This window comes from Plecotus auritus (genome assembly GCF_963455305.1).
Source record: "Plecotus auritus genome assembly, chromosome: 11".
Taxonomy (NCBI): domain Eukaryota; kingdom Metazoa; phylum Chordata; class Mammalia; order Chiroptera; family Vespertilionidae; genus Plecotus; species Plecotus auritus.
The window spans coordinates 1,601,862-1,627,126 of NC_137777.1; the positions used below are offsets into that span (position 1 = coordinate 1,601,862).

Below are 25,265 nucleotides of genomic sequence, written 5' to 3' on the forward strand. Positions count from 1 at the left end.
GGGGGCGGGAGGAGGGGGCGGGAGGAGGGGGCGGGACGAGGGGGTCAGCAATGAGGGGGCGGGACGAGGGGGCGGGACGAGGGGGCGGGACGAGGGGGCGGGACGAGGGGGCGGGAGGAGGGGGGCGGGATGAGGGGGCGGGACGAGGGGGCGGGACGAGGGGGCGGGATGAGGGGGCGCGATGAGGGGGCGGGATGAGGGGGTGGGATGAGGGGGGGATGAGGGGGCGGGATGAGGGGGTGGGATGAGGGGGGGATGAGGGGGTCAGCAATGAGGGGGCGGGATGAGGGGGCGGGAGGAGGGGGCGGGACGAGGGGGCGGGACGAGGGGGCGGGATGAGGGGGGGATGAGGGGGCGGGATGAGGGGGGGATGAGGGGGCGGGATGAGGGGGGGGATGAGGGGGGGATGAGGGGGGGATGAGGGGTCGGCAATGAGGGGTGGTGGCGCCTAGGGACCACGCTGTGCCCGGCCTGGGGGGGGGCGGGCGGGTGCTCGGCTGGCTGGAGCATCACCTGCCCCAGAAGGCCAGAGGTTCGATTCCCTCTCGGGCACATACCTAGCTTAGGGGCATGATCCCCAGTGGGCATGCGTGCAGGAGGCAGCCAATCTATGTGTCTCTCCCACATTGATGTTTCTCTCTCCCTTCCTCTCCCTAAAAAAATCAATTAAGAAAACATGTCCTCAAGGATTAAAAAAAAAACAAAAAAAAAAAACACAAAATTTAAAAACCATGCTGTCCCCTGGCCGACATGGCTCAGTGGTTGAGCGTTGACCTATGAACCAGGAGGTCATGGTTCGAATCCCGGTCAGGGCACATGCCTGGGTTGTGGGCTTGATACCCAGCCCAGTAGGAGGTGTGCAAGAGGCAGCCGATCCATGGTTCTCTCTCATCATTGATGTTTCTCTCTCTCTCCCTCTCCCTCCCTCTCTGAAATAAATAAAAATATTTTTTAAAAAATAATAAAAATAAAGACCATGCTGTCCCCGTCCACACTCGCTGAGGGACCTGCCAGGGCACTGGGCTACGGTCCTGACTCACACCAGCTTGGGGGGGTGGGGGCCACACCCAGAGAGCACAGAGCCTGGGGGCTTGGCCCAGAGCTGGGCTGTTGGGGGCTGTGGGAGGGGGGTCCCCGCTGGACAGAGAAGGCCCTGAAATGACCCTGGTCCCAGGAGGCAGGAGGGAGGAGGGAGGAGGGAGGAGGCAGGAGGCAGGAGGGAGGAGGGAGGGGGGCAGGGTCTCAGACATGGAGACACCAAGCCAGTGGATGTCCCAAGCTCAGTGTCCTCCTGGGGAGGGGGGGGTGTCGGCAGCTCCTCCCTCGGCCTCGTGCACAGCATTTAAATTAAGGGGGTTGCTCTTGCCCTGACTCTCGGGGGGAGGCGGGCAAAGCCGTGGGGAGGCGCAGAGCGGTGTGCGCTGTCCTCGAGCTCGAACGGACGCGGGAAAGGGCCCCGCGGAGAGCGGCCGCCCACCTCGATGTTGCGGAAGGTGGAGATCTCCACGTAGCCGGGCCTGCCCTCCGTCAGCAGGAACAGCCGCTTCTGGGTCATGGCGATCTTGCCCACGCCTCGGCTCGTCTTCACCGAGCCCGACAGCTTGTACACGCACTCGTTCCTGTCCAGGTGCTCGGTCACCGCCGCGGGCAGGCTGACCTCCTGCGCCTGGGCCTCCGTCTCCTTCCAGCAGGTGTAGAACTCCCGGAACGTCTCGGGGTCGATCAGCTTCTGCTGCCCTGCGTTGGACGGAGGAGAGAGCGGGGTCTGAGTCACCTGCAGGACGGGGCACCCACGCTGAGCTCTCCCTAAGGCAGCGGCGCATTACCCCACCAGGGCGGCAGGTGGCGCCAGAACTCGCCACCTGGAGGGGAAACACGGTGGGGTGGGGCGAGTCCCCCCTCCTTTCCCGGCAGCCCCAGGGGCCAGGGTGGGCCCTGGAGCTAGACCCGGCCCATCTGCCCCTCCCAGCCCCTGACCAGGGGTGGGGACCGCTGGGTGAGCCAGGCCAGGTAGTCACGGTGCCTGAGGGCAGCAGGGGAGACGGGGGGGGGGGGGGGGGGGGGGGGGGGGGGGGGGGGGGGGGGGGGGGGGGGGGGGGGGGGGGGGTGGGGGGGGGGGGGGGACGCGGGGACAAGAGCCCTGGACGGCGATGGCGGCAGAGATCCCTGTCGCCACGAGGACCATGGCAGCCGCCCCAGGGCCCTGCGGGAGCGAGTCCTCGGGTGAAGCGAGCACGGAAGAGTCCAGACCCTTGGTGACCCCCCCACGCCCCTGGATCAAGCCGTGCCTGAGCCAGGCATTTCAGTACTTCTGGGTCATGGGAGCAAATAAATTACTTCCATTATCTGTAGCCAAGATGACCTTAATTGCTGCGGTAACCTTTACACATGTCCAATACAGCCCGGCCGGCGTGGCTCAGTGGTTAGCATCGACCTATGAACCAGGGGTCAGGGTTCGATTCCTGGTCAGGGCACAGGCCCGGGTTTCAGGCTAGATTCCCCAGTGGGGGGCGTGCAGGAGGCAGCTGATCAATGATGCTCTCTCAGCACTGTTTCTATCCCCCTCTCCCTTCCTCTCTGAAACCAATTAAAAAGTATTTTTTTTAAAAAAGGGGATATTAAAAAAATAGCGTCCTGTGTGCACGCCCAGCTTCACGCCTGTTTGCAGTGTGACTGCAGGCAGCTGTGCGAGGGGCCGCTCCCGTGTCTGTAAGTGGAGGTGGCCTGCCCCCTGCCCCGCACACCGCCGAGGGAGTCCGGCCGTTCCACCTCCTGCCGTGGCTCTGCCTCCGCGCTGGCCCCATCCCTCTCTGCCCCTGCCCGCCCCGTCCCTCTCTGCCCCTGCCCGCCCCGTCCCTCTCTGCCCCTGCCCGCCCCGTCCCTCTCTGCCCCGTCCCTCTCTGCCCCTGCCCGCCCCGTCCCTCTCTGCCCCTGCCCGCCCTGTCCCTCTCTGCCCCGTCCCTCTCTGCCCCTGCCCGCCCCGTCCCTCTCTGCCCCTGCCTGCCCTGTCCCTCTCTGCCCCTGCCCGCCCCGTCCCTCTCTGCCCTGCCCGCCCCGTCCCTCTCTGCCCCTGCCCGCCCCGTCCCTCTCTGCCCCTGCCCGCCCCGTCCCTCTCTGCCCCTGCCCGCCCTGTCCCTCTCTGCCCCGTCCCTCTCTGCCCCTGCCCGCCCCGTCCCTCTCTGCCCCTGCCCGCCCCGTCCCTCTCTGCCCCTGCCCGCCCTGTCCCTCTCTGCCCCGTCCCTCTCTGCCCCTGCCCGCCCCATCCCTCTCTGCCCCTGCCTGCCCTGTCCCTCTCTGCCCCTGCCCGCCCCGTCCCTCTCTGCCCTGCCCGCCCCGTCCCTCTCTGCCCCTGCCTGCCCCGTCCCTCTCTGCCCCTGCCCGCCCCGTCCCTCTCTGCCCCTGCCCGCCCCGTCCCTCTCTGCCCCTGCCCGCCCTGTCCCTCTCTGCCCCGTCCCTCTCTGCCCCTGCCCGCCCCGTCCCTCTCTGCCCCTGCCCGCCCTGTCCCTCTCTGCCCCGTCCCTCTCTGCCCCTGCCCGCCCCGTCCCTCTCTGCCCCTGCCTGCCCTGTCCCCCTCTGCCCCTGCCCGCCCTGTCCCTCTCTGCCCCTGCCTGCCCTGTCCCTCTCTGCCCCTGCCTGCCCTGTCCCTCTCTGCCCCTGCCCGCCCTGTCCCTCTCTGCCCCGTCCCTCTCTGCCCCTGCCCGCCCCGTCCCTCTCTGCCCCTGCCTGCCCTGTCCCTCTCTGCCCCTGCCCGCCCCGTCCCTCTCTGCCCTGCCCGCCCCGTCCCTCTCTGCCCCTGCCCGCCCCGTCCCTCTCTGCCCCTGCCCGCCCCGTCCCTCTCTGCCCCTGCCCGCCCTGTCCCTCTCTGCCCCTGCCCGCCCTGTCCCTCTCTGCCCCTGCCCGCCCTGTCCCTCTCTGCCCCTGCCCGCCCCGTCCCTCTCTGCCCCTGCCCGCCCCGTCCCTCTCTTCCCCTGCCCGCCCCGTCCCTCTCTGCCCCTGCCTGCCCCGTCCCTCTCTGCCCCTGCCTGCCCTGTCCCTCTCTGCCCCTGCCTGCCCCGTCCCTCTCTGCCCCTGCCTGCCCCGTCCCTCTCTGCCCCTGCCTGCGCCGTCCCTCTCTGCCCCTGCCTGCCCTGTCCCTCTCTGCCCCTGCCTGCCCTGTCCCTCTCTGCCCCTGCCTGCCCTGTCCCTCTCTGCCCCTGCCTGCGCCGTCCCTCTCTGCCCCTGCCTGCCCTGTCCCTCTCTGCCCCGTCCCTCTCTGCCCCTGCCCGCCCTGTCCCTCTCTGCCCCGTCCCTCTCTGCCCCTGCCCGCCCCGTCCCTCTCTGCCCCTGCCTGCCCTGTCCCTCTCTGCCCCTGCCCGCCCTGTCCCTCTCTGCCCCTGCCCGCCCTGTCCCTCTCTGCCCCTGCCCGCCCCGTCCCTCTCTGCCCCTGCCTGCCCTGTCCCTCTCTGCCCCTGCCTGCCCTGTCCCTCTCTGCCCCTGCCCGCCCCGTCCCTCTCTGCCCTGCCCGCCTCGTCCCTCTCTGCCCCTGCCTGCCCTGTCCCTCTCTGCCCCTGCCTGCCCCGTCCCTCTCTGCCCCTGCCTGCGCCGTCCCTCTCTGCCCCTGCCCGCCCTGTCCCTCTCTGCCCCTGCCCGCCCTGTCCCTCTCTGCCCCTGCCCGCCCTGTCCCTCTCTGCCCCTGCCTGCGCCGTCCCTCTCTGCCCCTGCCTGCCCTGTCCCTCTCTGCCCCGTCCCTCTCTGCCCCTGCCTGCCCTGTCCCTCTCTGCCCCTGCCTGCCCTGTCCCTCTCTGCCCCTGCCCGCCCCGTCCCTCTCTGCCCCTGCCTGCCCTGTCCCTCTCTGCCCCTGCCTGCCCTGTCCCTCTCTGCCCCTGCCTGCCCTGTCCCTCTCTGCCCTGCCCGCCCCGTCCCTCTCTGCCCCTGCCCGCCCTGTCCCTCTCTGCCCCTGCCTGCCCTGTCCCTCTCTGCCCCTGCCTGCCCTGTCCCTCTCTGCCCACCTGCCCTGTCGCACAGCAGCCCCATGTTTGTCCATGCAGGAAGCAGCTCCTTTGTGGCCCTGCCCTGGCTCCCAGCTGCTCCACTCGCCCATGATGGCGTTTCTAAGATGCCAGGAGGGGCTCCACCCCCCGTTCAAACACTTCAGGGCTCCCCGGCCACACCAGGCCCCAAATTCCTCCAGACGGGGCCCTGTGCCCTCCACAGCCACGTTCCAGGCACCCCGCATGTTGTCACGTGCCCCTGCACGCACTTGGAGCGGGAAACTCCTACCCACCCTTCCAAGCCGGAGAGAACGGCTAGCAGCCTCCCTGACCGGTGGTCATCCTGGCCCCGTGGGGTCTGACGGTGCTCCCTGCACCCCCACCACGCAGGCCCGTGGGGCCCTCCCAGCCGCTGCAGGAGGGCCGCACTGCTATCAGGTTCGTTCCCAAACGGGGAAACGGAGGCACGGGCGGGCAAGCCCTTCCTGGCAGTGCGGGCGCAGTGGGGCCTGGGCCCGGGCAGGCAGCCCACTGCCCTGTTCCCGGGTCTGCCTTCCCGCTGGCGCCCTGCTCTGGAGGGCAGGAGCCGAGGCCTGTCCCAGCCCGGCGTGCGCCACATCCCCGCTCGGGTTCCATCACAGTGTCGGGGGGACGGGTACCCGGGGAATTTGATGTCACGGCCACAGCTGAGTTTGGCCCAACTCGGCGGCACAACAGCTGTCTTCGGGGTGGCCGGGGAAAGGGAAGCCATGTCCTGGGTCGGGGGCGGGGGGCGGGGTGAGGAGTAAGAATTGCGGGGACTGTCAGCATTAGGACCTGGAAGTCAGCCCCCAGGTGCAGGCACCAGACTGTTTGGGAGACTCTCCACCAGGGGGCGCTCACCCGCACTCACGGGCCTGCAGAGCATGGCTGGGGCGCATGCGTTTTTTTTAAATATATTTGTATTGATGTCAGAGAGGAAGGGAGAGGGAGACCGAGATAGAAACATCAATGATGAGAGAGAATCATCGATCGGCTGCCTCCTGCAAGCCCCCGACTGGGAAGTAAGCCCGCAACCTGGGCATGTGCCTTTAACCAGACTCGAACCGGGACCCTTCAGTCCGCAGGCCGACGCTCTGAGCCAAACGAGCCGGGGCACGTGCATTTCTTAGATAAAATCTTGGACGTGTTCTTACACACCAGCTCATTCCCAGACGGCGACACTCAGCCCTGGCCGGTGTGGCTCCGTGGGCAGAGCATCGGCCTGCAGACCAAAGGGTCCTGGATTCAGTTCCGGTCCAGGGCACGTTCCTCCCTTGTGCTGCAGGCTCCTCCCTGGCCCGGGCCCTGGTTGGGGCGTGTGCAGGAGGCAACCAATCAATGAGTTTGTCTCACATCGATGTTCCTCTCTGCCTTTCCCTCTGACGCTCTCTCTGAAGATCAGTGGGAAAGTACCCTTGGGTGAGGCCCAAACGTCCACTGGTGCCAGCTGCATGGCTCCCATGTCCCAGGCCAGCCACTCTGACTGCGGCGTGAGAGCAGCCACGGCGACAACGGGGCTGTGTGGCTCAGTGGCTGGAGCACCCCCTCCCCCGCCCCGTGTGAGGGGTGCCCGACGCCCCGGCTGTGGGAACACACCCCACGCTTTACGCCCCATGTTGCAGGCCTTGCTCCTGAACTGGCCGGGCACCTGTGTCCACAGAGGGAGGGCAGGGCCTGTTCTGACGGGCACCCAGCCCCGAGGTGCCCGGCTGGCGCAGTTCCTCTGCCCTGTGGGCACCTGCCCCTTGGCACAGCTCACTGTCCCCCACTGCCCTGTCCAGGGGCAGCTCCTGGGCGGTGTCCACCGCCCCCAGATCCCCAGTGACACCAGCCCCCGCGGTGGCCCTTCCTCGCGGCATCTCCCGAGTGCGGTCTGCGAGTGGCCAGGGAGCGCCGGGCGGCTGCGCCTGGAGGAAGACAGCGTGTGTGGGCAGCGCGCCCCTCGCTGTAGAGACACTGCCCCCCCCCTCCCTGCAGGCGCCCGGCAGGGGCACAGCCCTCTGGCCGCAGGTCTCCCGTCCCGTCCCGCGAGAGCCTCTCACCGACGGTCAGGGCCTCGAACAGGCGCCCGATGAGGCCGGCGTCCTTCACGATGCCCGACTCCTGCACCCGCTGCACAAAGTCATCCAGGGGCAGGTGCCGGCTCGGCAGCTCGAAGTGCTTCACGCGGTCGTCGGCCTTGGGGGCCTCGCCCGGCTTGTCCAGGACCCGGCTGATGAGCCTGCGCAGCTCGGGCGTGCGCTCGGCCTGGGCGCGCTCGGGGCCCGGCAGGGCCTGCACGGCGCTGCGCACCAGGTCGGCGGGGAAGACGCTGAGGTCGGTCTTGTAGAGGCTCTGGAAGTCCAGCAGGGCGTCCAGCAGCTGGCCCTGCGCCAGGCGCATGAGGCCCCGCAGGTACAGGTACCGCGCCAGCAGCACCGAGTTGTCGGGGGCCACGCAGCTCATGGCCTTGGTCAGCAGGGACACGCAGTCCGCGTAGTAGGTCTGCACGCACTGGCGCACCCGGGGGAAGTGCACCTCGGGGATCTTGAACGTGTACGTGGGCTTGGGGCTCACGTCCGGAGCTGGAGCGAAGGGGAGAAGCAGAAGATGGTCAACAGGATCCGCAGACAAGCCCCGGGCCCCACCCCAAGGGGGTCCCGGAAACATCCACCTTCTGCGGCGCAGAGCAAGAACCCGGGGCTGCCCGGCCGCGGGGCTCAGGGGTTGAGTGTTGGCCTAGGAACCAGGAGGTCAGGGTTCCATTCCCGGTCAGGGCACAGGCCCGCGTTGCAGGCTCCATCCCCAGGGTGGGGTGTGCGGGAGGCAGCTGATCGATGATTCCCTCTCCTCATGGATGATTCACTCCCCCCCCCGCCCCCAGCCCTTTCTCCTTGAAATCAATTAAAAATGTAGAAATCAGAAAAGCTCCATGAGCACAGCCTGCAACACCTGGGCTGGGGCAGCTGCAGCCCGCGGCCTCCACCTTGCGCAGCGACGCGTTCCTGGGCGGCAGCTCGGGGCCCGCGATGTCCTGCAGGTTGGGCATGCTGACCACCATGCGCCGGCGGGCGGCGCGCCCGGGCGACGGTTTGTGAGACGCCTTTTTCTCGATGGTGGGTCTCCGGGGGCTCAGGAGCGTCCCGTTCATGCTGGAAGAAGCAACATTTTAGAGACACAAAAACGACTGCCCGCGCCGGGTGGCTCCGTGGGTAAAGCGTCCGCCTGCGGACTGAAGGGTCCTGGGTTCGATTCTGGTCAAGGGCACATGTCCTGACTGCAGGGCCTGGCCGGGAGCAGGTGGGAGGCAACCGATCCATGTGTCTCTCACATCGGGGTTTCTCTCTGTCTCCCCGCTCCCTGCCACTCTCTCTAAACATCAACGGAAAAATATCCGTGGGTGAGGATTAACAAAAAACAGCTGACAAGCGAGCCTAGGCTCCGCGGGTCCCCCAGGGTGGTGGCCGGTGTCCCGTCCTCGCTGAGCCGGGCAGTGGAGGTGGGGAGAGGCCACGGCACACGGCGGAGGGCCTTGGGAAAATGGGGGGGAGCCAAGAAGGAAGATGGGAGGGAACGGCCTGCACACAGGCCCAGAGGTGCAAACACGGGGTGGGGGGTGCCAATGTGGGGGTTCAGAGGGACCCCAAATAAATACTCGGAGAGGAGCCGGCCATGCAGCTCATCACCCAGTGCTGCCCGTGGCCCTGCGGCGAATCTATCATTTATCTGTGCAGTTCCATCGCACCGCGTGAGGGCCGGTGCCCAGAGCCGCCCCACACCCCGCAGCGCACCTGTCCTCCTCCGACTGCGTGCTGAGCTCCATCTGAGCAAAGGCGTCCATCCTCCGGCTGAGCCGGGCTTTAAGGAAGGAGTGAAACATGTAGGTGTCCAGGACCTGAGGGAGACCACAGGTGACCCGCCGCACGCCTATCTCCTCCGCGCCCCCCCGCCTGTCTCCTCCGCGCCCGCCCCCCCCCCCCGCTTCCCTCCCGGCCATCAGCCTCCCGGCACAGATCTGAGGGCACAGGTTCCCAGGCCCCTAACTCATCACAACCGCCGACACTCCCTGGGCCTCACCCACGAGGGGAACGGATGCGCCCCTTCGTGCGTTTAAAATCACCAGGAAGTGCAGAAGCCCAGGCCACGGCCCCCACCCACAGCAGCGTGGCCCAGTCTCCAAGGCCTGTCACCCACCCCGGGAGGGACTGAGGCTTCCCCCTGCACCCTCCCGGCCTCAGGCAGCCGCCCTGCCTGCCCCCCGCCGCCCCCCTGCAGCCCCCTCTCAGCTCGGGACACCTGCTCTGAGCTCCCGCGACCCAGGCAACGGTGAGCCTCCCGCAGCCACAGCCGGGCTGTTTCCACGGTGACCTGCTCTCTGCTGCCCCGGGCGTGGCAGGGGGTGGGGGGCATGCAGGAGGATTGGGGCTCAGAGAAGAGGGGGCTGGCAAGACTCATGTTCAGCAGGAGGATGAAGGGTGGGCGGGGCCATGGAGCCCCCCACAAGGAGGGGGACACGCAGAGGCTCAGCCTCCCCTGAAAGTAAGACCTGCCTGGGGCTGAGCCGCCAGAGAAACCCCAAAACGCTACTCTGCCTAACAGACAAGAACGGAGCCAGCCAGAGACAGAGAGGAAGGGCGGGGCCCCCTGGCCCGGGGATTGTGCTGGAGAAAGAGGCAGGACCACCCGGGGCCCAGGTGGTGACCTCACCCAGTGAAACCCTCGGTGACCTACGTGGCCCCAGGGAACCCGGGGGCGGGGAGCGGGGGAGACTGTTTGGGATGATGGGAAGGTCTCCATCCAGACCGAGGAGGGGTTACCCAGGTGGGCACGTTTGTCAAAAGTCATCACACTCGGCCCGGCCAGTGTGGCTCTGTAGCTGAGTGTTGACCTATGAACCAGGAGGTCACAGTTCGATTCCCGGGCAGGGAGGAGGCAGGCGACCAGTGATTCTCTCTCACCATTGATGTTTCCCTCTCCTTCTCCCTTCCTCTCTGAAGTCAATAAAAAAATATTGTGAAAAATAATTTTAAAACCCATCACACTCGACACGTAACATGGGTGCGTTTTGTTAAGCGCACTCCGAGGCTGGCAGCGAGCCGCCGGAATACGCGTCGGGAGGTGGCGGCGCACTGGCTGGGGTGCGAGCAGATGCTGGAGACGCCGGAGGGCTGCCCGCGCCTCTCACCTGCTTGTAGAAGCGCTGGTCCCCGGGGGCGCGGGTTTTGAGGAACTCCTCGCTGTTAAACACGCGGTGCTCGTAGTTCAGGTGGTTCTTCACCTCCCTGACACGACACGAGGACGCACGTCAGGAGAAGCAGGTCTTCAGAGAGGGCCTCCTGGCGCCCGGAATGAGCCGTTTGGGGCAAAACCAATTCTAGCACAGTTTTCCCTGCGACCGGCGTGGCTCAGGGGCTGAGCATCGACCGCTGAACCAGGAGGTCAGGGTTCGATTCCCGGTCAGGGCACAGGCCCGGTTGCAGGCTCGGTCCCCAGTGTGGGGTGTGCAGGAGGCAGCCGATCCATGACTCTCTCTCGTTCGTTACTGATGTTTCTTTCTCTCTCCCTCTCCCTTCCTCTCTGGAATCAATAAAGATATATTTTAAGAAGAAAAAAAATTACAGTATTAAAAAACAGAGCTCCGGGTGGTGAGCCCGAGGGCAGGCTCTGCTCTGAACCCTGGGGGAGGGTGCCCCGCCCCCCCGCCCCCGCCCCCTTGCCGGGAGGGGCGGTACCTGAAGATGCTGACGAGCAGCTGCAGGGCGAGCTGCTGGATCTGGCCGTTGAGCCTCTGCTGCCAGGCCCACCTGCGGGCTCGCCCCTCGTTCACGTCGGTGCTGGCGCCCAGGTGGGCGAGGTCCAGGTCGTAGTGCAGCTGGAGGCTCTGGACCCTGGAGGGCAGGGACGTGTCACCTGTGCTCCCACTGGGCGGGGAGAAGGCTCCGGGAGGCCGGGGCTCAGGGCACCCAATAACCGGAGCGGGGGACACGATACACATACACCCCCCATAGGTTAGTCCCCTCCCCCAGCCAGCCACTCGGTGCAGAGCTCACGGGCCTGACGGCCTGCGCCACATGCTGATCCAGGAATCATCCCATTCCCCGTGCTCTGCCCAGTGAGGCACATACTCCCCGCGCCCGACAGCCAGGCCTCCAGCACCGCGCCTGACCGCACGCCTGCCTGGCACGCTCAGAGGCACCAAACCTCCCGTGTCACCCCCTGGCCCGGAGGGGACGGTCATGGACTCGGCCCGAGTCCCCAAGGACAGGTGGATGGAGGGATGGATGGACAGATGGATGGAGGGGTGGATGGACAGGTGGATGGAGGGATGGATGGAGGGGTAGATGGACAGGTGGATGGACAGGTGGATGGAGGGATGGATGGACAGATGGATGGAGGGGTGGATGGACAGGTGGATGGAGGGATGGATGGAGGGGTAGATGGACAGGTGGATGGAGGGGTGGATGGACAGGTGGATGGAGGGGTGGATGGAAGGATGGATGGACAGGTGGATGGAGGGATGGATGGACAGGTGAATGGAGGGATGGATGGACAGGTGAATGGAGGGATGGATGAAGGGGTGATGGACAGGTAGATGGAGGGGTGGATGGACAGGTGGATGGAGGGATAGATGGACAGGTGGGTGGAGGGATAGATGGACAGGTGGATGGAGGGGTGATGAACAGGTGGATGGAGGGATGGATGGACAGGTGGATGGAGGGGTGACGGACAGGTGGATAGAGGGATGGAGGGATGAATGGACAGGTGGATGGAGGGATGGATGGACAGGTGGGTGGAGGGATGGATGGACAGGTGGATGGAGGGATGGATGGACAGGTGGGTGGAGGGGTGGATGGACAGGTGGATGGAGGGATAGATGGACAGGTGGATGGAGGGGTGATGGACAGGTGGGTGGAGGGATGGATGGACAGGTAGATGGAGAGGTGGATGGACAGGTGGATGGAGGGATAGATGGACAGGTGGATGGAGGGGTGATGGACAGGTGGGTGGAGGGATGGATGGACAGGTGGGTGGAGGGGTGGATGGACAGGTGGATGGAGGGGTGATGGACAGGTGGATGGAGGGATGGATGGACAGGTGGGTGGAGGGGTGGATGGACAGGTGGATGGAGGGGTGATGGACAGGTGGGTGGAGGGATGGATGGACAGGTGGGTGGAGGGGTGGATGGACAGGTGGATGGAGGGTGATGAACAGGTGGATGGAGGGATAGATGGACAGGTGGAAGGAGGGGTGATGGACAGGTGGATAGAGGGATGGAGAGATGAATGGACAGGTGGATGGAGGGATGAATGGACAGGTGGATGGAGGGATGGATGGACAGGTGGATGGAGGGATGGATGGACAGGTGGATGGAGGGATAGATGGACAGGTGGAAGGAGGGGTGATGGACAGGTGGATAGAGGGATGGAGAGATGAATGGACAGGTGGATGGAGGGATGAATGGACAGGTGGATGGAGGGATGGATGGACAGGTGGATGGAGGGATGGATGGACAGGTGGATGGAGGGGTGATGGACAGGTGGATGGAGGGATAGATGGACAGGTGGATGGAGGGGTGATGGACAGGTGGATGGAGGGATGGATGGACAGGTGGATGGAGGGGTGATGGACAGGTGGATGGAGGGGTGATGAACAGGTGGATGGAGGGATAGATGGACAGGTGGATGGAGGGGTGATGGACACGTGGATAGAGGGATGGAGAGATGAATGGACAGGTGGATGGAGGGATGGATGGACAGGTGGGTGGAGGGATGGATGGACAGGTGGATGGAGGGGTGGATGGACAGGTGGATGGAGGGGTGGATAGACAGGTGGGTGGAGGGGTGATGGACAGAAGGAACTGCAAAGGTCATGCATGGGCACAGGTTCCTGGGCAAGAAGAGGTACGATTCTGGGAGCCATAACCATCCCCACATTCCTCAGGCCATAACTGATACGTGGAGTAGATCAGAATAAAGACAAATGACTTTTATTCTTAAAAACTCACAAATAATTTCAAACTATAAACACGTGAAATATCTATAATAATAAAAGCATAATATGCAAATCGACCGAGTGGCCTAACAGCAGAACAACCGTCTGGATGCCCTTCCGGACGCCCTTCCGGACGAAGCCGGGGCTGCTAGGGCCTGCTCTTGCACGAATGTCATGCCTCAGGCCTCCAGTCTGTCAATAATGTAAGACTGAAAAGGAACTCAAAACGGGCCAGTGCGAGTCTTCGCACACGCAGTTCCCACGGTTACCTCTGAATGAAGGTCTGCGCCGCCAGCAGGGGGATGTCGGGGACCTCACTGCCCGAGCAGGTGACGCTCCCGCTATCGATGTTGATCAGAACCAAACCGTCCGCTTCCTGTGGAACAGGCGTCGAGGCCGAGGTGAGGATCTGCATGTGGCTTTGAGAACACAGAATGCACGTGCCCACACAGAGGTAGCGTCCTCATTAAATTACCCGGCTCGGCCCGGCCGGCGGGGCTCAGTGGGTGAGAGTCGACCTATGAGCCAGGAGGTCACGGTTTGATTCCCGGTCAGGGCACATGCCCGGGTTGTGGGCTCCATCCCCAGTGGGGGGCGTGCAGGAGGCAGCCGATCCATGATTCTCTCTCATCATCCGTGTTTCTCTCTCTCTCTCCCTTCCTCTCTGACATCAATAAAAACATCCATTTTTAAAAATTACCCAGCCTCATGTGGACACAGAGCCTTATGTGATCTCGACCAAAAGTGGGTCAACCCCATGAGTGACGTCGACGAGCTAAAGGCCTGTGTCTGAGTCAAGACCTCAGTGCACATCGCGGGCTTCCGCCTGCCCTGGTACAAACACTGCAGCGCTACTTCGAGGAGCCTGGAGAGAACATTCCAGAACTCCAGCGAAGCATCATCGACATTCCACGCCCGACGTGTCTGTCCGGCTGCCCCGCCGGCTCTGCGCCTCCAAGAACCCGGCCTGGGCAGGGCCCCGGCTCGGTGACCGCACACACTTGGGATTTTTAAATACGTGCACGGCCGGCCTCCTTGTGAAGCCTTATCTGCGACAGAAGACACACTAACACACCAGCGGCCTCGAGCCCACAGCCCCGGAATGCGCCGGATCCGGCAGGTCCCCGCCCGGCGCCCCTGCTGGGCCGCCCTCGCAGGAATGTGAGGTCGGATCCCGCGGTGCCTGACCTTGCTGACTTCTTCAAAGTGGCGGAGGTGGCAGCCCATGAGGAAGGCCGTGGGCGCCATGAGGAAGTCCAGCATCTGCCCCGGCAGGATGGGCACCAGCGTGTGCTGCCAGCGCAGCGGGTGCAGGTAGGCCAGGAAGCACGCGGCCACCAGCGGCAGCAGCGCCCAGCTCGCCGAGAAGAACACCAGCCGCTGCTCCGTCAGCAGGCACGTCAGGATCTGCGGGGACGGACGGACCGCAGGCATGCTCCCGCCGCCAGGACGCCATGAACCCCCAACGAAGCCAGAACCGGGGGTGCAGGTCCTGCCAGGGTTTCCCTGCTCCGTTTGCCAAACCAAAGCCACCAGGACCCCCCCCCCCCAAAAAAATTGCAATTTATAAATAGTGTGCACAGGAGTGAACGCTACATTTTTTTCAAACAAAAAAAATTAACTTTTACCTGGCCAGGTGTGGCTCAGCGGTTGAGCATGGACCCAGGGACCAAGGGGTCACCGGTTTGATTCCCAATCAGGGCACAGGCCCGGGTTGCGGGCCTCATCCCCAACAGAGGGCGTGCAGGAGGCAGCCAGTCAATGGTTCTCTCTCACCATGGACGTTCCCATCTCTCTCCTCCTCTCCCTTCCTCTCTGAAATCAATGAAAAGATATTTTTAAAAAAATTTTAGCATTCTGAGCCCTGGCCAGTGTGCCCAGTGGTTAGAGCGTCAGTCCACGCACCGAAGGGTGGCGGGTTCAACTCCTGGTCAAGGGCACGTACCTGGGCTCAGACCCCATCCCTGGCCCCGGGCAGGGCCAGTGCGGGAGGTAACCAATCAATGTGTCTCTCTCACATCGATGTTTCTCTCTCTCTCTCCTCCCCCTCCCCCTCTCGCTAAAAACGGAAATTAACACGTGGAGTACATGGGCCTTACGCTGTGGAAGACACTTGCTTTGGAATCGCCCCTGATGCCCATGAGGCCGATGGGCAGGCGCCCAGGTGTGGGAGGGTGCGCACCTGTAGCACCTTCTCGGGTCGGAAGCACAGCAGCGGCAGGTGGAGGTCCAGGTCGATGACCGGGCTCTCGGGGTCCGCTCGCGAGGGGAACACGATCTGCAGCGGCTTCATGTTGAATGTCTGCAGAGACGCGTTTCCGTGGTGAGCGCAGAGCCGCCCCCGCAGAGGCGGGAACGCACCTACGCCCGCGGTTTGGGCTCAGAGAGCGACAGGATTCCACAGTCCCTGCGCGTTTCTAGCGCTCATCTAACGGGCTCGTTTTCTGGGTTGGGTTTTGTTTTTTAAAAAGGAAGCAGCGGCCGAAACCGGTGTGGCTCAGTGGATAGAGCGTCGGCCTGCGGACTGAAAGGTCCCGGGTTCGATTCCGGTCAAGGGCATGGACCTTGGTTGCGGGCACATCCCCAGTAGGAGGTGTGTAGGAGGCAGCTGATCGATGTTTCTCTCTCATCGATGTTTCTAGCTCTCTATCCCTCTCCCTTCCTCTCTGTAAAAAATCAATAAAAAATATATTTAAAAAATAAAAATAAAATAAAATAAAATAAAGGAAGCATCGCACAGCTACCTCAGCCTGAAAACCGCTGAGTCAAACAGGTTGCATCACATGCAGTCTGAGCTGTTACTCAGCAAAGGCAGAATGTGGTCTGCCTGTCCCGAACCCTCCCGAACCCTGAAATCCTCCTGTCACGAAACGGCCAAAAACAGCTCGGGGGGGGGGGGGGGGCAGGGTTCCACGGAACCCAGTTTGGGAAATGGTTGTTCATTAACTAAATAAGTATATATACATATCATTAATCACACCAGACAGGAGAAAACATTAACTAGTTAAATATATTGCCTGATACTCTAGAGCAGTGGTCGGCAAACTGCAGCTCGCGAGCCACATGCAGCCCACATGCAGCTCGCGAGCCGCGGTTTGCCGCTCTGTTGACTAATGAGTTTGCCGACCACGGACCTAGACTCTCGATTCCGATAATTACAGGCTGTTGTTGTTCCTTGTGATTAAGCCCCTATCCCAGTGGTCGGCAAACTCATCAGTCAACAGAGCGGCAAACCGCGGCTCGTGAGCTGCATGTGGCTCGTGAGCCGCAGTTTGCTGACCACTGTTCTAGAGAAATAAGTAGTTTAAGTAAATGCTACGTGTTTTCTGCAGAGGGAGTAATGACCTGGTTGCTGGGTCCTAGCGGGTTAACGCCTCAAGGGGCCGGTTACCGGCTCCACAGCCACTTACCGGGAGCCCATCAGCGGAACTCGAGGCCCACCTACTGGGTGCAAGAACCAAGCATCGTTGCTAAACTTTTAGAAAATCAAGTTCTACTTGGGGTTCTTTTGACCGTTAGGGATAGCGTGTAAAAGGCTCGTCAGGGACTGGACAACCAAAGCAGGAACACAGCGAGCCCTTAAGAAACGTTTTAGGACAAACACCCAGGCGTCTTCATCGTGTTACCGTTTCTATTTGCAAAGAGACACGCAGGGGACGATTACCAAATGCAGCGGTCCCGGCGGGGGGCTGGGGATCAGAGAGAGCTTGGCAGCAAAATCTTTGATGTGATTGTCAACTTCGAAATCTTTACAGAGCTTCAGGTGCGTCAACAAACTGAAATGGAAAAAGAATCAGTCAGCCCCAGCCAGTTTGGCTCAGTCGCTAGAATGTCGGGCTGCGGACGGAAGGGTCCCAGGTTCGATTCTGGCCAAGGGCACATGCCTGGGGTTGCAGGAGGCAGCCAATCTATGATCCTCTCTCATCACTGATGTTTCTATCTCTCTCTACCTCTTCCTTCCTCTCTGAGATCAATAAAGAAATATATTTTTTTAAAAAAGAAAGAAAGCTGAAACCGGTTTGGCTCAGTGGATAGAGCGTCGGCCTGCGGACTGAAGGGTCCCCGGTTCGATTCCGGTCAAGGGCATGTACCTTGGTTGCGGGCACATCCCCAGTGGGGGGTGTGCAGGAGGCAGCTGATGGATGTTTCTCTCTCATCAATGTTTTTAGCTCTCTATCCCTCTCCCTTCCTCTCTCTGTAAAATATCAATAAAATATATTTTTTAAAAAAAAGAAAGAATCAGCCGAAACCGGTTTGGCTCAGTGGATAGAGCGTCGGCCTGCGGACTGAAGGGTCCCGGGTTCGATTCCGGTCGAGGGCATGTACCTTGGTTGCGGGCACATCCTCAGTGGGAGGTGTGCAGGAGGCAGCCGATCGATGTTTCTCTCTCATCGATGTTTCTGGCTCTCTATCCCTCTCCCTTCCTCTCTGTGAAATATCAATAAATTTAAAATAAATAAATAAATAAATAAATAAAGATAGTACCACTATCACAACTATTAAAAAAAAAAAAAAAGAAAGAAAGAATCAGTCAGCTCTCTGTTTTACCACATATGTGACGCCCGTGGCCATAAATGCAGGCTGGACCCCAACTGTGTCGGGAGACGGGCCACAGTTGACAAACTGCAACTGGGGTGCTGGGACTTGAATTGCGGACATGGCTCGTTGGCCGGAGAGAATGCCGGCTCAGCCCCTGATCCAGGGAGTCCCAGTGGACTGTCCTCCAGCGGGATCAGCGGGACTCGGGACCTGCGCACATGGCTCTCGGCGTCAGGACCCAAGGCAACCGCTGCCCCGCCTTTCCCGCGGTCTGCGGTCAGCGGTCAGCACTCCAGTCCAAGAGCAGAGCTCGGGGCGGGCTGCGCGCAGGGTCCACACGGCCACACCCCCGCGAGGGCGCTGGGTCCGGGCAGTGCTCTCCTGGTTCCCCAGGCCTGCTCTGCACGCTCTGGCTTCCAACTCAGCATCCGCATGAAATCAGTCCTTCTCCCCCAAAGGGAAACTGAACACATGGCCACAGAGCCCGCCGGCAGGGCTCAGAGGGTGAGCGTCGACCTAGGAACCAGGAGGTCAGGGTTCGATTCCTGGCCAAGGGCACATGCCCGGGTTGTGGGCTCGATCCCCAGTGGGGGGCGTGCAGGAGGCAGCCGATCCATGATTCTTCCTCATCATGGATGTCTCTCTCTCTCTCCCTCTCCCTTCCTCTCTGAAATCAATAAAAATATATTTTTTAGCCGAAACCGGTTTGGCTCAGTGGATAGAGCGTCGGCCTGCGAACTGAGAGGTCCCGGGTTCGTTTCCGGTCAAGGGCATGTACCTTGGTTGCAGGCACATCCTCAGTGGGAGGTGTGCAGGAGGCAGCTGATCGATGTTTCTCTCTCATCGATGTTTCTAGCTCTCTATCCCTCTCCCTTCCTCTCTGTGAAATACCAATAAAATATATTTAAAATAAATAAATAAATAAATAAAATAAAAATATATTTTTTAAAAATGAATATATTTTATTTTTAAATAATTTTAAAAATAAAATATATTTTTTATAAATAAAATGCAAACAAAAATCAGAACTGACAGCAGCCGCCGACGTACTCAGCGAGCCAGGGAAAGCGTTCTTCCTGACTCACGTCCCTTTCTTAAAACCCAGGGAAAACCCTCCGTATTCATCACTTCCGACGTTTGCCCTACCTCCCCTCCCCGTCCCACGGCCCCCAGTCCCCAGGTCAGCTTCGCCCAGAGGTCCCGGGTCAGGGTTTCAGGAGGTGGCCGCAGCCGAGGGCGTGGTGGTGGCTCACCAGGACAGGCAGTCCCTGAGGGCGTTGTAGTAGGGGAACCGCGAGATCACGCACACGGCGAAGGGCACGAAGCAGCCGGCGGCGCCCACGCTCAGCCGGGACGACTCCCAGTGGGGCTTGCCGTTGTAGAAGCAGTGCTCGCCCTGGGAGAGAGCGGGCGGAGGGGACGTCACCTCCCGCCCGGCGTCCCCGTGTGCATCCACAGCGCCCGCGTCTCCAGACAGAGGCGGGACTGCAGGGGCCGGACCCAGTCCCCCTCCAGCACCCCGTTTCACTGCCCGGTCCAGCAAGGACCAGCCTCTCCGTCATGGTGACGCCCCCACCCCCCACCAACCCCACTCCATCACAGTTCAATTCCCGTCAGGCCACAGGCCGGGTTGCGGGCTCCATCCCCAGTGGTGTTTATGGTGCTTTCAAAGCATTTTCAGCCCCAAGTTCCATCATCTTCGGGGGCCTGGCAGGGCTGTGATGTCAGGTGAGCCAGTTCCGCCCCCTCCCACCTGTTTCCTGGGTCCCCAGGGCCAGATGCACAGGTTGTGTGTGTGTGTGGGGGGGGGGGTGGGGGGGTGTGCAGGAGGCAGCCGATCAATGGTCCTCTCTCATCGTGGATGTGGATGTCTCTCTCTCTCTCTCTCCCTTCCTCTCCGAAATCATTAACAATGTTTTTTAAAAGGTTACAAAGAAGGTCAGGTGCGTCCGCGCCCTGGGGGAGCTCACAGCCTCAGGGGAGGGGCCACGGGGCTTGGCTGAACAAGGAGCAAGGGCAGCATCGGGCGCCGGGAGCCAGGGGGGCGTCACGGAGGAGGAGCAGCAGGAGGGACCTCGGCCGGGACAGGGATCTCAGCCAGACGACAGCTCAGCAGCAGCTCCCGGAGGCACCGCTCACTCAGGGGCACTGTCCGGGGGCCACAACCTGGGCTGTGGGGAGGGGGCTTTGGAGGGGGTTTGGGTAGGGATGGAGGAACGTGAGGACAGCTTCCGTCTGGGGCTTTGTGAACTGGAGGTCACTGTGAGGCAGAGGGAGGGCCCTGGAGCCATCGGCCACGTCGCCTGCCCACCACCGTTCAGTGAATGCACCCTCCAGAGCAGGGGTCCTCAAACTTTTTAAACAGGGGGCCAGTTCCCTGTCCCTCAGACCGTGGGAGGGCCGGACTATAGTTTTAAAAAAAAAAACTATGAACAAATCCCTATGCGCACTGCGGGCCCGGGACGCGTCGGCTGCTAAGCAGGACAGGCAGCGGCACCCGGCGGGCCGGATCCATGTCCTCGGCGGGCCGCATGTGGCCCGCGGGCCGTAGTTTGAGGACCCCTGCCAGAGGGTCGGTCTGCTCAAGTTCAAATCCTGGCCGCTGTGTGACCTCAGGCAAGTCACTTGGCCTCTCTGTGCCACCATTTTCTCCTCTGTAAAACGGGATGGTCCTGAGAACCCAACCTGGACCCGCTGTCAGAGGGAAGGCACGGGAGTCACCTACGTGCAGCGGCCGGTAGTACTGGGCCACCGCGCCGTACGTCCTGTTCCCGCAGACGTCCGTCAGCACCAGGAAGTGGACACAGTCCTCCTTGGGTTCCGAGGCCACACACAGGCCCCCTGCAGGCGGGAAGAAGAAAGAATTTGTGAAGCCAGAGCGGCCACTGCTGCCTGAGCACGGGGGGACCCCTGGGGTACCGTCCCCGAAACGAGGCGGCAGCAGCAGCTGCCCGTGGAAACGGCCGGACGGGCACTCTGTCCGGTCCTCAGCCTGAGCTTCCTACGCCAGCCTCTGTGCCGTTTCTCCACGGCCAGCTAGAGAGCCTCGCCCAGGGGTGGGCAAACTTTTTGACTCGAGGGCCACCATGGGTTCTTAAACTGGACCGGAGGGCCGGAACAAAAGCATGGATGGAGTGTTTGTGTGAACTAATATAAATTCAAAGTAAAGGAGCGGAGGGGAGAGCAAGAGAACCGGATAGAACAGCCGGATCCGGCCCGTGGGCCGTAGTTTGCCCACGGCTGTAGCCCCACACGCATCCCGGTGGCTGCAGACCTGGCCAGTTTCGGGGGAAACACAACCTATGCATCTGGCCCCAGAGACCCAGGAAACGGGCGGGACGGGCCGGAACTGCTCACCTGACATCACAGGCCCCTGCAGGCCCCTGAGGGTGAAGGTGCTTTAAAAGCATCATCAACGCCACGCGACCCTGCCAGGACTCAGCTCTCAAACACCCCGGGGCGGTGCTAAATGCCCAGCTGCCTTTTAGGGTTGAAACCCCAAGATCAAGACAGCTCAGTCCTGCCCGGCCGGCGGGGCTCAGGGGTTGAGTGTCGACCTGTGAACCAGGAGGTCACAGTTCAATTCCTGCTCAGGGCACAGGCCCGGGTTGTGGGCTCCATCCCCAGGGTGGGACGTGCAGGAGGCAGCCGATCCATGATTCTCTCTCCTCAGTGATGTTTCTCTCTCTCTCCCCCACCCCCTTCCTCTGTGACATCAATAAAAATATATTTTAAAAAGAGTGAAAAAGACAGCTCAGTCCTGGGACAGGACGCAGGGCCCGAGGCATGGCCAGCTCCCCTCCGGCGGCACTCTCCCGAAGGCACTGACTTCCGGACGCAGGTCCCGGGGTGGCCGCAGGCACCTCCATCCCCGGCGGGTACCTGGGAAGCACAGCTGAGGCAGGGCCAGCAGGTCCACGCCGTCGGGGACACTGACGTCCTCCATGTCCGTCTCCCGGGGCCCCGGGGGGCCCTTGCCGGGGTCCGCTCTGGGCTTCTCTCTCTTCTTCCTGAAGGAGCGCCGCTTGGTCTTGCCGAGGGTCCCGCAGCTGGTGCCGGCTGTCTGTCCGTCCTCCTTGCTGACGAAGGGCGGCGCGAAGACGGACAGCACCTCGGGGTCGAGGGCAGAAAGGTTCTGGACCCCCCTTTTCTGAGCAGCCTGGAGGCAGAAGGAAGAGTTACTGCGATGGGGTCCGCCCTCGTCCCGGGTCGCCCCTTCGGGCCCAGGGAGGCACGGCGGGCGGCGGCACTGCCGTGGGGGCGCGTCTCCCGCAGAGGCTGTGACAGTGAGGACCTCGGGAGCTGCCCGATGGCCGGGCAAGGGGACGCCGCCCAGGGCCTGGCCTGCAGCTGCTGACACGGACGCGGCCCAGCCCCGCGGTGGGCAGACGGGTCAGACGCGGCTCCGTCTCCGCGGGCGGCCAGTCGGCGCCTCAGCCTTGAGCTTCCCTGCCCGGGGCGGGGGGCGGGGGGCGGTGGGGGGTGCGGGAAGTAAAGGGGACGCACCAGGCTAAGGGCTCAGCCTCTCTGGGTCCCCAGGAAGCCCCCACGTCGCCTCACGGGCTGGTGGGGAGGGCAGCACCATGATGGGCTCTGTACCCGGCCCTGGAAATGGCCCCAGGAGGACGCGCCGTGGCCGTGGCCGTGGCCAGCAGGGAGGAAGCAGCCGACGTCACACCTCGGTAAGGAGCGGCGCCAGCCGGGGACGCCACACTCTCGGGCTGGCACGGGGCTGAGGGTCACTAAGTGCTGCTGCCGAGCCGCCGGCCCAGGGAGCTCGGTTGGTTAGAGCATCGTCCTGGCTACCGGGTTATGGGTTCGATCCCGGTCGGGGCACGTGGCGACGGAAAAAACGAAGAATCAGCCAACGAACGCATAAATGCTTGGAACAAGTAATCAAAGTTTCTCTCGGCCCCCCTTCCTCTCTCTAACATCCATCAATAAAAAGTAAGTTAAAGAAAATATTTTCATGCTCTAGACAGGGGTGGGCAAACTTTTTGACTCGAGGGCCACAATGGGTTCTTAAACTGGACCGGAGGGCCGGAACAAAAGCATGGATGGAGTGTTTGTGTGAACTAATATAAATTCAAAGTAAAGGAGCGGAGGGGAGAGCAAGAGAACCGGATAGAACAGCCGGATCCGGCCCGCGGGCCGAAGTTTGCCCACGGCTACTCTAGAATGTAAATGCAATAATTTTTTTGTTTTGGGGGGGAAATTAATACCAATGGGAACCAAGACCCAACACGGGAAGTCGGAGGGCCGTATCATCAGAAACCTCCGCGCGTCGTACACAAAGGAGCCTATTTCTGTGGTTACGCGAAATCTTTTGTACAACTTTCCTTTCAAAACGCAGCGGTTCGGGCCGAGTCAACTATAGCCCACGGCCTCCCTTCCTCCCCACAGGGGCGTTACATCCGTGAAGACGGGGCGAGGCACCCCTGCCAGCAATCTCCCGGTAGAAACAGTCAGAGGAGCAGCCGAGGAGGCGGCTGATGGGCCCTTTTCCGGAAGCTTCCCCTCCCCCCTGCTCCTTGCAGCCGCCTGCGGCCCCCCCAGGGCTGAGCCCTGGCCCCAGCCCCTCCTCACTGCCCTCCGTCCACCCACAGGGGGCAGCGCCCGGAGCCCCACGCCCGCTCAGACCGCCTCCCACTCCCAGGCTGTCCTCAGGTGCCTCTGACCGACCTGCACCTGCGCGGGTCCCTTAAACCTACAGCTTCAAAAATTAAGCTCCAGACCACCCTCCCATCACCTCCCAGACACCCACCCCACCCCCGTCCTCCCTCCAGAGCGCAGCTGCCCCGGCCTTGGCACCGCACTGCCTTTGGCGCTGCGGGTGGGCGAGGCAGGGACTGCCCTGTTTCCTCTGTGTGTCCCCACCCCCAGCACAGACGTGGCTCCCTCCGTCCATCCCCCTCGGCACACGTCCATCCCCCTCGGCACACGTCCACCCCCCTCGGCACGCGTCCATCCCCCCTCGGCACGCGTCCACCCCCCTCGGCACGCGTCCATCCCCCCCCTCGGCACGCGTCCACCCCCCCCGGCACGCGTCCACCCCCCCCGGCACGCGTCCACCCCCCTCGGCACGCGTCCACACCCCCCCCCCCCCAGCACGCGGCGACCCCTCAGGCCCACTCATCTGGGTCGAATGCGGTCGTCACTGAGACCCATGAGCGCCTGGCATTCCCTCTTTTCGCTTCCGGCACTTGGGTCAGCGCGCTGTTTCCACGTGGGAACCGGCCCTCCTGGTTTGGCTCCGTGGCTAGAGCGTAGGCCTGTGGCCCAGAGGGTCAGGGGTTCCATTCCGGTCAAGGGCATGGGCCTCGGTTGCAGGAGGCGACCATCGATGTGCTTCTCTCACAGCTTCTCTCTGTCCCTCCCTCTCTCTCCCCCTCTCTCTGAAGATCAATGGGAAAATATCCCTGGGTGAGAACTAAAAAAAAAAAAAATAGTGGGAACCGTTTCCGCCGTTGCCTCTTCTGATCCAACGAGCAACACCGACGCGTCTAAAAAGGAGCTCCCCCGGGGCCGTGACTCAGGGATCACGCGGCCCATGGGGACAGCCTCCTCGCTCCTTACGAACCTGTAAACAGCATTTTCTCACAAACAGAACCGTCCTATTCACATGGTCCCCGCCGCCGCGGGTTTGTTCCCCCAAACCACACCCTGGGGCCGGCGCCCTCTTCACACTGCACAGTGTCACATCGTGCGACGAAGCTGCGACGTAGGTGCGACCCCGACGAGGGGCAGGCGCCTGGCGGAACACCCTGACCGGGGACAGCCAGGAACAGTGTCACCGACACGTCTGTGCACGTGCGAGGACCCCTCAATCAGTCAGCCCCGGAAGAACAACCCTGAACCCCGGAGCGTTCGGCGTTCCATGTCCCCGCTGCCCGCACCCTGGGAGGACAGTTCCATCTCCACAGACTCTGCCCGAGGGGTTTTCTGCTCTTGTCCAGCAGGCCGGGCCTTAATAAGCCCCTTCTCCCCAAGAAAAACATCATTTGCATTAAAAAAAAAATCTAGCCGAAACCGGTATAGCTCAGTGGATGGAGCGTCGGCCTGCGGACTGAAGGGTCCCGGGTTCGATTCCGGTCAAGGGCACGTACCTTGGTTGCAGGCACGTCCCCAGTGGGGGGTGTGCAGGAGGCAGCTGATCGATGTTTCTCTCTCATCGATGTTTCTCACTCTCTGTCCCTCTCCCTTCCTCTCTGTAAAAAATCAATAAAATATATTAAAAAAATAAAAAATAAATCTAATTCACAGGTAAAGACCACAAGCATTCATTCACTTGAGTCACAGATTTTTTTGTGAGCCACAGTGGCCCTGACCTTCACGGCGGGTGGGGGGGGGGTAGGGGTGGTGGCGGGGTGTCTGCCTCATCTGAGAAATAGAACAGAAATTAGTCACTGTTTAACGCTCCGGAGCCGCTATCCGGTGGCCCCCTGTGGCCCGTGGCCGGCGTGCTGGGCAGCGCAGATAAAGAACACCAGCTGTCAGGGTCCAGAAAGTCCTGCTGGGTGGTGCTGCTCTCGAAACCGAAACCAGGATGCTCTCCACTAAACTGCCAGTGCGACCCGAACTGCGAACTGCGAAAGCTTTGAGCACTTCCTTCCTTCCTCTCTGATGGATTTGGCCCCCTGCCTCACACCCTGTGCTTGGTCTCCATAGCAACCACGGAGTGGCAGGAAATGTCACCAACAGGTAACTCACCTGGGATTGAATGGTACCCTCCAATTGCCTGTCACTGTCATCAACAAAACAAAC

General features: G+C 62.3%; 1 protein-coding gene across 2 annotated transcripts in view; it reads right to left on the bottom strand.

Annotated features, from left to right (window-relative positions):
- DENND3 (DENN domain containing 3) overlaps positions 1 to 25,265 on the bottom strand; it is a 33,953-nt gene that overhangs the window by 5,765 nt on the left and 2,923 nt on the right. For both annotated transcript variants that reach the window (XM_080646123.1, XM_080646124.1), the window contains exons 2-14: positions 21,384 to 21,660; positions 20,227 to 20,342; positions 18,755 to 18,897; positions 16,627 to 16,738; positions 15,145 to 15,264; positions 14,151 to 14,369; positions 13,232 to 13,338; positions 10,703 to 10,858; positions 10,156 to 10,252; positions 8,762 to 8,865; positions 7,923 to 8,122; positions 7,034 to 7,555; positions 1,478 to 1,737 (exon numbers count right to left, since the gene is read on the bottom strand). In XM_080646123.1, the coding sequence (XP_080502249.1) occupies positions 1,478 to 1,737; positions 7,034 to 7,555; positions 7,923 to 8,122; positions 8,762 to 8,865; positions 10,156 to 10,252; positions 10,703 to 10,858; positions 13,232 to 13,338; positions 14,151 to 14,369; positions 15,145 to 15,264; positions 16,627 to 16,738; positions 18,755 to 18,897; positions 20,227 to 20,342; positions 21,384 to 21,660 (2,433 nt within the window). The remainder of the gene's footprint in view (positions 1 to 1,477; positions 1,738 to 7,033; positions 7,556 to 7,922; positions 8,123 to 8,761; positions 8,866 to 10,155; positions 10,253 to 10,702; positions 10,859 to 13,231; positions 13,339 to 14,150; positions 14,370 to 15,144; positions 15,265 to 16,626; positions 16,739 to 18,754; positions 18,898 to 20,226; positions 20,343 to 21,383; positions 21,661 to 25,265) is intronic.